The sequence below is a fragment of the Cherax quadricarinatus genome, chromosome 32 (assembly GCF_038502225.1).
Source record: "Cherax quadricarinatus isolate ZL_2023a chromosome 32, ASM3850222v1, whole genome shotgun sequence".
Lineage (NCBI taxonomy): Eukaryota > Metazoa > Arthropoda > Malacostraca > Decapoda > Parastacidae > Cherax > Cherax quadricarinatus.
Genome location: NC_091323.1, coordinates 36,222,801 through 36,234,947, shown reverse-complemented (window position 1 = coordinate 36,234,947; position 12,147 = coordinate 36,222,801). Strand labels below are relative to the sequence as shown.

The window sequence follows — 12,147 nt, the reverse complement described above, 5'->3', positions numbered from 1 at the left end:
AAATTGTTATTATAAAATATGAACATAATTAGGGAAATATTAATGGAATCAGGAATTACATTGAAACAATGAGGCCACCCTTCTAACTGTATATATACATTATCTAAGTACGTATATACGTACTATACTGTATATAGAGAGGTCATTTTAATTTCAGTTTTATGATTTAAAGGGCACTTAAAGTTAGTGTTAGGTGTATTGTGGCTTTACCAATCCTCATGTAGGTAATAGGCCTTAGGCTTAGACCTAACAAACTAACTCGATGTTTTGAATGTCAGCTGATAGATCTGAACTAAAATTGTTTGAAGTTTGAACTGCTGTTTTGGACTGCACAGCTTCCTTACTGCACATATTTCTCATGCACTTGGAGGTACTAGTACAGTACAGTATTTCAGAGAAAAATAAAAACATTTATGATCTTTGGAATAAATACTAAATTAAAAATAAAATGATATACGAGATGTAAAAAAAAATCATTAGTTCTGTATGACCCTTGTAGGTTTAGCACTTAATTATGATTATAATAATAATAATAATAATAATAATAATAATAAATTATGGAACATGATTACTGTATTGTCTCAAGACACATGAGCAAAAAAAAAAAAAAAAGAGTATCATAATACTAAGTGAACTTTTAATTTTACAGTAAAATGAAGCCTTATCGTGTGCTTATGTTTAACTCGACTGGAGATCGTGATCCTGAAACACTGCTAAAATTTTTGGCTGCTTGCAAGTTTGATTTAACGGTGTTTACAACAAACCTCATCACCACAACAATGAATGCATCGTCTGGTGAGTTTTCATGGCTATATGTGCATGCATGAGCGTGTTAGATAGAAATGAATGGAGACAAATGGTATTTGGGACCTGACGAGCTGTTGGAGTGTGAGCACGGTAATATTTAGTGAAGGGATTCAGGGAAACCGGTTATTTTTATTTAGCCGGACTTGAGTCATGGAAATGGGAAGTACAACGCCTGCACTCTAAAGGAGGGGTTCGGGATATTAGCAGTTTGGAGGGATGTGTTTGTGTATCTTTATAGGTATATGCTTCTAAGCTGTTGTGTTCTGAGCACCTCTGCAAAAGCAGTGATTATGTGTGAGTGAGGTGAAAGTGTTGAATGATGATGAAAGTATTTTCTTTTGGGGATTTGCTTTCTTTTTGGGTCACCTTGCCTCGGTGGGAGACGGCAGACTTGTTAGAAAAAAAATATATATACATGTATATATATATATATATAGATATATATATATATAGATGTATATATATATTTATGAAGGATGAGGTTAATCATAGAATTGATGAGGGAAAAAAGGTGAGTGGTGCGTTGAGGTATATGTGGAGTCAAAAAACGTTATCTATGGAGGCAAAGAAGGGAATGTATGAAAGTATAGTAGTACCAACACTCTTATATGGGTGTGAAGCTTGGGTGGTAAATGCAGCAGCGAGGAGACGGTTGGAGGCAGCGGAGATGTCCTGTTTAAGGGCAATGTGTGGTGTAAATATTATGCAGAAAATTCGGAGTGTGGAAATTAGGAGAAGGTGTGGAGTTAATAAAAGTATTAGTCAGAGGGCAGAAGAGGGGTTGTTGAGGTGGTTTGGTCATTTAGAGAGAATGGATCACAGTAGAATGACATGGAAAGCATATAAATCTATAGGGGAAGGAAGGCGGGGTAGGGGTCGTCCTCGAAAGGGTTGGAGAGAGGGGGTAAAGGAGGTTTTGTGGGTAAGGGGCTTGGACTTCCAGCAAGCGTGCGTGAGCGTGTTAGATAGGAGTGAATGGAGACGAATGGTACTTGGGACCTGACGATCTGTTGGAGTGTGAGCAGGGTAATATTTAGTGAAGGGATTCAGGGAAACCGGTTATTTTCATATAGTCGGACTTGAGTCCTGGAAATGGGAAGTACAATGCCTGCACTTTAAAGGAGGGGTTTGGGATATTGGCAGTTTGGAGGGATATGTTGTGTATCTTTATATGTGTATGCTTCTAGACTGTTGTATTCTGAGCACCTCTGCAAAAACAGTGATAATGTGCGAGTGTGGTGAAAGTGTTGAATGATGATGAAAGTATTTTCTTTTTGGGGATTTTCTTTCTTTTTTGGGTCACCCTGCCTCGGTGGGAGACGGCCGACTTGTTGTAAAAAAAAAAAAAAAAAAAAAAAAAAAAAAAAAATATTTAGTGAAGGGATTCAGGGAAACCGGTTATTTTCATATAGTCGGACTTGAGTCCTGGAAATGGGAAGTACAGTGCCTGCACTTTAAAGAAGGGGTTTGGGATATTGACAGTTTGGAGGGATATGTTGTGTATCTTTATATGTATATGCTTCTAAACTGTTGTATTCTGAGCACCTCTGCAAAGACGGTGATTATGTGTGGGTGTGGTGAAAGTGTTGAATGATGATGAAAGCATTTTATTTTTGGGGATTTTCTTTCTTTTTTGGGTCACCCTGCCTCGGTGGGAGACGGCCGACTTGTTGAAAAAAAAAATATATATATGTATATTATAAAATATGAACATAATATATATATATATATATATATTTTTTTTCAACAAGTCGGTCGTCTCCCACCGAGGCAGGGTGACCCAAAAAAGAAAGAAAATCCCCAAAAAGAAAATACTTTCATCATCATTCAACACTTTCACCACACAAACACATTATCACTGTTTTTGCAGATGTGCTCAGAATACAACAGTTTAGAAGCATATACGTATGAAGATACACAACATATCCCTCCAAACTGCCAATATCCCAAACCCCTCCTTTAAAGTGCAGGTATTGTACTTCCCATTTCCAGGGCTCAAGTCCGACTATATGAAAATAATATATATATATATATATATATATATATATATATATATATATATATATATATATATATATATATTTATATATGTATATGTATATATTTATATATTTATATATATATATTTATATATGTATATATATATATTTATATATGTATATATATATATATATATGTATATATATATATATTTATATATGTATATATATTTATATATGTATATATATGTATATATATATATATATATATATATTTATATATATATATATATATATATATATATATATATATATATATTTATATATATATATATATATTTATATATATATATATATATATATATATATATATATATATATATATATATATATATATTATATATATATATATATATATATATATATATATTTATATATATATATATATATATATATATATATATATATATATATTATATATATATATATATATATATTTATATATTATATATATATATATATTTATATATATATATATATATATATATATATATATATATATATATTATATATATATATATATATTTATATATTATATATATATATATATATATATATATATATATATATATATATATATATATATATATATATATATATATTTATATATTTCATAGGTAGTAGGTTGGTAGACAGCAACCGCCCAGGGAGGTACTACCGTCCTGCCAAGTGAGTGTAAAACGAAAGCCTGTAATTGTTTTACATGATGGTAGGATTGCTGGTGTCCTTTTTTCTGTCTCATGAACATGCAAGATTTCAGGTACGTCTTGCTACTTCTACTTACACTTAGGTCACACTACACATACATGTACAAGCACATATATACACACCCCTCTGGGTTTTCTTCTATTTTCTTTCTAGTTCTTATTCTTGTTTATTTCCTCTTATCTCCATGGGGAAGTGGAACAGAATTCTTCCTCCGTAAGCCATGCGTGTTGTAAGAGGCGACTAAAATGCCGGGAGCAAGGGGCTAGTAACCTCTTCTCCTGTATATATTACTAAATGTAAAAGGAGAAACTTTCGTTTTTCCTTTTGGGCCACCCTGCCTCGGTGGGATACGGCCGGTGTGTTGAAAGAAAAGATTTATATATTTATACAGTGGACCCCCGCATAACGATGGCATCCCATAGCGATTATTTCGCATACCGCTTACTTTAATTGCAAAAATTTTGCCTCACATACCGCTTAAAAACCCGCTTACCGATTTTCGTCCGAGACGCGTCCAATGTGCGGCCTGAGCCACGCTCTCATGTTCCGCCGGTGGCATTGTTTACCAGCCAGCCTCCGCGGTAACATCCAAGCATACAATCGGAATATTTCGTATTATTACAGTGTTTTCGGTGCTTTTTCTGGAAAATAAGTGACCATGGGCCCCAAGAAAGCTTCTAGTGCCAACCCTACAGCAATAAGGGTGAGAATTACAATAGAGATGAAGAAAAAGATCATTGATAAGTATGAAAGTGGAGTGCATGTCTCCGAGCTGGCCAGGTTGTATAATAAACCCCAATCAACCATCGCTACTATTGGTGGTACAGCTGCTGCTGCTGCTGCACTGTCAGCTGCTGCTGCTGCTGTAGCACCGTTGTTGGTGTGGCTTATTGAGAATACCAAGAAACAATTAACCCCAGAGGATTTGCCACCCAGGATAACCCAAAAAAGTCAGTGTCATCGAAGACTGTCTAACTTATTTCCATTGGGGTCCTTAATCTTGTCTCCCAGGATGCAACCCACACAAGTCGACTAACACTCAGGTGAACAGGGAAAAATGCCTGGAACTAGTGCTCATATTGGTGAATTTAAAGCCAGCAAAGGTTGGTTTGAGAGATTTAAGAATCGTAGTGGCATACACAGTGTGATAAGGCCTGTTCTGGAAGAAAATGCCAAACAGGACCTACAGTACTCAGGAGGAAAAGGCACTCCCAGGACACAGTGTCTCATCAGTCATTGCTGCATCTTCAATAAAGGTAAGTGTCATTTATTCTTCATTTAGTAGACTAGTACATGCACAATATATACTGTGCATGTACTACTCTACTATTGTGCATGTATCCTTCTCTTTGTGTGTGGGAAAATGTATATTTCATGTGGTAAAATTTTTTTTTTCATACTTTTGGGTGTCTTGCACGGATTAATGTGATTTCCATTATTTCTTATGGGGAAAATTCATTCACATAGCGATTATTTCGCATAACAATTACCCCTCTTGCACGGATTAAAATCGTTAACCGGGGGTCCACTGTATATATTTTTTTTTTCAACAAGTCGGCCGTCTTTCTTTCTTTCTTTCTTTCTTTCAACACACCGGCTGTATCCCACCGAGGGGGGTTGGCCCAAAAGGAAAAACGAAAGTTTCTCCTTTCACATTTAGTAATATATACAGGAGAAGAGGTTACTAGCCCCTTTCTCCCGGCATTTTAGTCGCCTCTTACAACATGCATGGCTTACGGAGGAAGAATTCTGTTCCACTTCCCCATGAAGATAAGAGGAAATAAACAAGAATAAGAACTAGAAAGAAAATAGAAGAAAACCCAGAGGGGTGTGTATATATATGCTTGTACATGTATGTGTAGTGTGACCTAAGTGTAAGTAGAAGTAGCAAGATGTACCTGAAATCTTGCATGTTTATGAGATAGAAAAAGGGACACCAGCAATCCTACCATCATGTAAAACAATTACAGGCTTTCGTTTTACACTCACTTGGCAGGACGGTAGTACCTCCCTGGGCGGTTGCTGTCTACCAACCTACTACCTATATATTTTTTTTTTTTTTTCAACAAGTCGGCCGTCCTGCCAAGTGAGTGTAAAACGAAAGCCTGTAATTGTTTTACGTGATGGTAGGATTGCTGGTGTCCATTTTTCTGTCTCGTAAAAATGCAAGATTTCAGGTACATCTTGCTACTTCTACTTACACTTAGGTCACACTACACATACATGTACAAGCATATATATACACACCCCTCTGGGTTTTCTTCTATTTTCTTACTAGTTCTTGTTTATTTCCTGTTCTCTCCATGGGGAAGTGGAACAGAATTCTTCCTCTGTAAGCCATGTGTGTTGTAAGAGGCGACTAAAATGCCAGGAGCAAGGGGGTAGTAACCCCTTCCCCTGTATATATTACTAAATGTGAAAGGAGAAGCTTTCGTTTTTCCTTTTGGGCCACCCTGCCTTGGTGGGATACGGCCGGTGTGTTGAAAGAAGAAAGATATTTATTTATTTATTTTAGGTAATGTAATCAATCAGTAGAGTAGAACTACAAACCATTTGTGGATAAAAACACTAGTGTACAGTTCAGGGTATTTATTAACTCTTTGAGGGTCCAGAGGCCAAATCTCAGAATGACAGCCAGGGTCCAAAAATTTTCAGAAATTTTTTTTTGTTATTTGTTCTTAAGAAACGGTAGATAATCTTTTTCTGAAGGTAATAAAACAAAAAGTACGAAATTTGATGGAAAATTGACGAAATTACGCTCTCGTGAATTTTGGTGCATCAGCGATATTTACGCATCGGGCGATTTTGCCCACTTTGACTCCCATTTTAGGCCAATTAAATTATTCCAGTTGACCAAAGTCTTAGCTATTTTGCTAGTATTACTTCTATTTTATCAACTGAGCACAAGAAATGGTCCAGTCAATGTTTCAACTACCCAATAAAGTGATCAGAAATTAGTAATTTGGCCAATTTAACACAGTCCAAAATATTCCAATTTCAAAATAGGGTCCAGAATAAACAGTGCAAGCATTCCTGGTGGTAAACTAACATTTCCTCTGTTCATTAGTTACGTGTTCAGGCTTTACAAATGAATTGCATTTTGATGTTTTATTCACATAATGAATTTTCATTCACACCAAAAAATAGAAGATTTACTGTTATGCAATGTTGTAATAATTGTATAAATAATATCAGCAAACATTTGTGAACATATATTAGACCCACCAGCTGACATGTATTAGACGTGTGACATCATTTGTTTACTCTTGAACATTAGCAAAAATTGACCATTTCTGATACTTTGAGCTCAGTTTAAGTCATTTTCATTACTAAAACCATTCAAAATCATCTTTATTTCTCTAATATATCTTCCATTCTATCAAATGGCTTTATCTGGAGATTACCTGGAGAGGGTTTTGGGGGTCAACGCCCCCACGGCCTGGTCTGAGACCAGGTGGCATGGTGGATCGGGGTCTGATCAACCAGGCTGTTACTGCTGGCCGCATGCAAGCTGACGTACGAACCACAGCCCGGTTGGTCAGGTACTGACTTTAGGTGCCTGTCCAGTGCCCTCTTGAAGACAGACAGGGGTCTATTGGTAATCCCCCTTATGTATGCTGGGAGGCAATTGAACAGTCTTGGGCCCCGGACACTTATTATGTTGTCTCTCAGTGTACTTGTGGCACTCCTGCTTTTCATCAGGGAAATGTTGCATCTCCTGCTGAGTCTTTTGCTTTCATGTGGAGTGATTTTCGTGTGCAGGTTTGGTACCAATCCCTCCAGGACCTTCTAAGTGTATGTTATCATGTATCTCTCTTGCCTGTGTTCGAGGGAATACAGATCAAGGACCTTCGATCGTTCCCAGTAGTTTAGGTGCCTTATTGCACTTATATGTGCCATGAAAGTTCTTTGTACACTCTCCAGATCTGCAATGTTGCCAGCCTTGAAGGGGGCTGTTAGTGTACAGCAGTATTCCAGCCTAGAGAGCACAAGCAATTTGAAGAGAATCATCATGGGCTTGGAGTCCCAAGTTTTGAAGGTTCTCATTATCCATCCTATCATTTTCCTAGCGGATGAGGTAGATACATTGTTGTGGTCTTTGAAGGCGAGATCCTCTGACATTATCACTCCCAGGTCCTTCACATTACTTTTCCACTCTATTGTATGGTTAGAATTTGTGGTATACCCTGACACATTTTTAATTTCTTCAAGTTTTCCACATCTGAGTGGTTGAAATTTCTCCTCATTGAACTTCATATTGTTTTGAGTGGCCCATTTGAAGATTTGGTTGATGTCCGCTTGGAGTCTTGCTGTGTCTTCGATGGAGGTCACTGCCATGGTGATCCGGGTGTCATCTGCAGAGGAAGACACGGAGCTTTGGCTTACATCTCTGTCTATGTCAGAAATGGGGATGAGGAATAGAATGGGAGGGAGTACTGTGCCTTGTGGAACAGAGCTTTTTACCATGGCTGCCTGGGACTTTACTCTGTTTACTATTACTCTTTGTGTTCTATTTGTCAGGAAGTTGTAGATCCATCTATCAACTTTTCCTGTTATTCCTTTATCCCGCATTTTGTGTGCTATTATGCCATGGTCACACTTGCCAAAAGCTTTTGGAAAGTCTGTGTATACTACATCTGTATTTTGTTTATCCTCTACACTCTACAGCATCCAGGACCTTGTCATAGTGGTCCAGTAGCTGGGACAGGCAGGAGCGACCTGCTCTAAACCCGTGTTGTCCAGGGTTGTGTAACTGATGGGTATCTAGGTGGTTGGCTATCTTGCTTCTTAGAACCCTCTCAAGAAATCGTGAATACATCTGTAAGAAACATACAAAAAACACAGCAACATTCGCTGTTTTAATTCAAAATAATGGTTGCAATTTTTTTCGTTCATTATGTACTGCGTGCTGCAAGATTTAGTTTGTGGTACACACCACATACAGTGGAACTCTTTTTTTTTTTTTTTTTTAACAGGTGGGCTGTCTCCCACCGAGGCAGGGTGACCCACAAAGAAAGAAAATCCCCAGAAAGAAAATACTTTCATCATCATTCAACACTTTCACCTCACTCATGCATAATCACTGTTTTTGCAGAGGTGCCCAGAACAAAACAGTTTAGAAGCATATACGTATAAAGATACACAACATATCCCTCCAAACTGCCAATATCCCAAACCCCTCCTTTAAAGTGCAGGCATTGTACTTCCCATTTATAGGACTCAAATCCAGCTATATAAAAATAACCGGTTTCCCTGAATCCCTTAACTAAATATTACCGTGCTCACACTCCAACAGCTCGTCAGGTCCCAAATACCATTCGTCTCCATTCACTCCTATCTAACATGCTCACGCATGCATGCTGGAAGTCCAAGCCCCTCGCCCACAAGACCTCCTTTACCCCGTCCCTCCAACCTTTTTGAGGATGACTCCTACCCCGCCTTCCTTTCCCTACAGATTTATACGCGCTCCATGTCATTCTACTTTGATACATTCTCTCTAAATGACCAAACCACCTCAACAACTCCTCTTCAGCCCTTTGACTAATACTTTTATTAACTCCACACCTCCTAATTTCCACTCTGCATAATATTTACACCACACATTGCCCTTAGACAGGACATCTCCACCGCCTCCAACTGCCTCCTCGCTGCAGCATTTTCAACCCTAGCTTCACACCCATATAAGAGTATTGGTACCACTATACTTTCATGCATTCCCTTCTTTGCCTCCATAGATAATGTCTTTTGTCTCCACATATACCTCAATGCACCACTCACCTTTTTTCCTTTATCAATTCTATGGTTAACCTCATCCTTCATACATCCATCCGCTGACACGTCAACTCCCAAATATCTGAAAACATTCACTTCTTCCATACTCCTCCTCTCCAATGTGATATCCAATTTTTCTTTATCTAAATCATTTGATACCCTCATCACCTTACTCTTTTATATGTTCACTTTCAACTTTCTACCTTTACACACACTCCCAGACTCGTCCATTAACCTTTGCAATTTTTCTTTAGAATCTTCCATAAGCACAGTATCATCAGCAAAAAGTAACTGTGTCAATTCCCATTTTGTATTTGATTCCTCATAATTTAATCCCACCCCTCTCCTGAGCACCCTAGCATTTACTTCTTTTGCAACCCCCCTCTATAAATATATTAAACAACCATGGTGACATTACACATCCCTGTCTAAGACCTACTTTTACCAGGAAGTAGTCTCCCTCTCTTCTACACACCCTAACTTGAGCCTCACTATCCTCATAAAAACTCTTTACAACATTTAGTAACTTACTACTTATTCCATATACTTGCAACATCTGCCACATTGCTCCCCTATCCACTCTATCATATGCCTTTTCTAAATCCATAAATACAATGAAAACTTCCCTACCTTTATCTAAATCCTGTTCACATATATGCTTCAATGTAAACACTTGATCTACACATCCTCTACCCACTCTAAAACCTTCTTGCTGATCTGCAATCCTACATTCTGTCTTACCTCTAATTCTTTCAATAATAACCCTATGCTACACTTTTCCTGGTATACTCAGTAAACTAATTCTTTTATAATTTTTACAATCTCTTTTGTCCCCCTTCCCTTTGTATGAAGGAACTATACATGCTCTCTGCCAATCCCTAGGTACCTTGGCATGTGTTTTAATTCATTCCAGAAGGCTGTTTGAGTGCTGTTCCATTTGAATATTGAACAAGTTCTTCCCAACCAATTTTCTGTGTGGTTGGCTGTTATCACATCTTCGTAGGCCCCATGGTGACTTATTTACACAAATAATACAACAAAACACCAAAAATGCGAAGAAACACAAAATAGTTTATAGCGAAGTTCTGGCAGGTCGTATTTGTTTGGTTGAGTGCTAAGCTTTGTTTGAGTAGGGAGCTGCTCGTATACTGAGGTTCCACTGTAGATGTATTCTCTCATATCTAGGCCCAGGTTTACCACTCACAGGTTATCTGAGTGAGCTGAGCGCATGGCTTGGATCCTGGCTTCAAAGCCGTAGATCTATGGGACGGACCCTGAAAGGATTAAACAAAACTTTTTTGCCATGAGTGACTTCTTCATTCGTAATATAGTGTATGTATGTATGTGTTTATATATACATATGTTGGAGTGTGAGCAGTGTAACATTTCGTGAAGGGATTCGAGGAAACTGGTTAGCCAGATTTGAGTTTTGGGGATGGAAAGTACGATGCCTACACTTCAAAGGAGGGGTTTGGGATATTTGCAGTATAGAGTGACATCTAAACTGTCATATCTGCATGCTTCTGCAAAGACGGTGATAGTGGGAATGATGATAAAAGCGTTTCCTTTTTGGGGGGGTGTATGGCACCATGCCTCGTCGGGACCTGGCCAGCGTGTTGAAAAAAGAAAAGTGTATGTATGCACACAATACAGTCACAGATAGGTGATCTTAACAATGCAAGATAAGCCACAGGAGGGATGGAAATCTTCAACTCAAGATCTTTCATATGACTCCATGCATCATCAGGAACTATGCAGTGTTGCAAGAGGAGGAATAGGCTGTCAACACACCACCTTTCCTCTGAGAAAACTTCCCCTCTGCCTGTTGCTGCTCTTGCAACATTGCATAGCTCCTGATGATGCATGGAGATGTGTAAAAGATCTTGAGCTGAAGATTTCCAATCACTGGTGACTTGCAAAAATAAAGTACTGTATGTATACCAGTGATTCTTCTTAGATAGTGTAAATGAATGATTAGTCACTTATATTTCCTGATATAAAAATACTAAATACAGTTAATGATTTTTTATGACACATTTACAGATCAAACAAATTATTCAGTATCACCAGATGAAATGCATTTACGATGTGAAAGGCAGAGGAACACTTGGATCAGAATTGTGAGGGAGCTTCAGAACAGCAAGCAAATACACATTTGTCCAGAGAAATCAGTACAATCTGAAAATATCACTGAAGAAAGTCCACAGAAGAAGCAAAATAACATCATCAGAGAAAGTGGAGACAATTTGAATCTCTCAACTAGTTTACCAGCAACAGATGTACCAAGTATAATATTTCCATGTATCCATGATGCTCTTGCATGGCTGTCATGTGAGCGTGTTCCAAATCTGAGAGGGGAGCTTCTGACACCCCCAGCCTTTCCACCACCGCCTCAGTTACGAGAAGCTACCCAGGTACAGGTTAGTAAATTATGCAAGTTTCTTCTTTATGGGTCACCCTGCCTCTGTGGGAGATGCCTGGTGTGTATATTGCCCATGGTAATCACCCCTAGTGTGTACCTCTTATTTCCTGGATATGACCTACCACACCACCAGGAGCAGGGCTAATACTGCTTAAATAACCAATGAAAAAAGCAACGGCAGTCACTTCCCACACCTTTGCTTTGAAAAGCCCAGCAGGGCTTGATATTAGGATACGTATCTAAAAATAAGGGGTTAGGCATTTTTGGACATTGAGCGTAATACTATTTTTCCAATATTTTCTTCACTGTACATGACACTTATTATACATACATAAGAGGGGTGTTAATGTTGCAGTTTAAAAACTGTAGAGTAAAGCACCCTTCTGGCAAGACAGTGAT

The 12,147-nt window shown here is 37.9% G+C and overlaps 1 protein-coding gene across 1 annotated transcript in view; it reads left to right on the top strand.

Annotated features, from left to right (window-relative positions):
- Nucleotides 1–12,147, top strand: part of LOC128690202 (folylpolyglutamate synthase, mitochondrial) — a 41,301-nt gene that overhangs the window by 24,038 nt on the left and 5,116 nt on the right. The window contains exons 9-10 of the mRNA XM_053778761.2: nucleotides 650–795; nucleotides 11,370–11,746. Of these exons, the coding sequence (XP_053634736.2) occupies nucleotides 650–795; nucleotides 11,370–11,746 (523 nt within the window). The remainder of the gene's footprint in view (nucleotides 1–649; nucleotides 796–11,369; nucleotides 11,747–12,147) is intronic.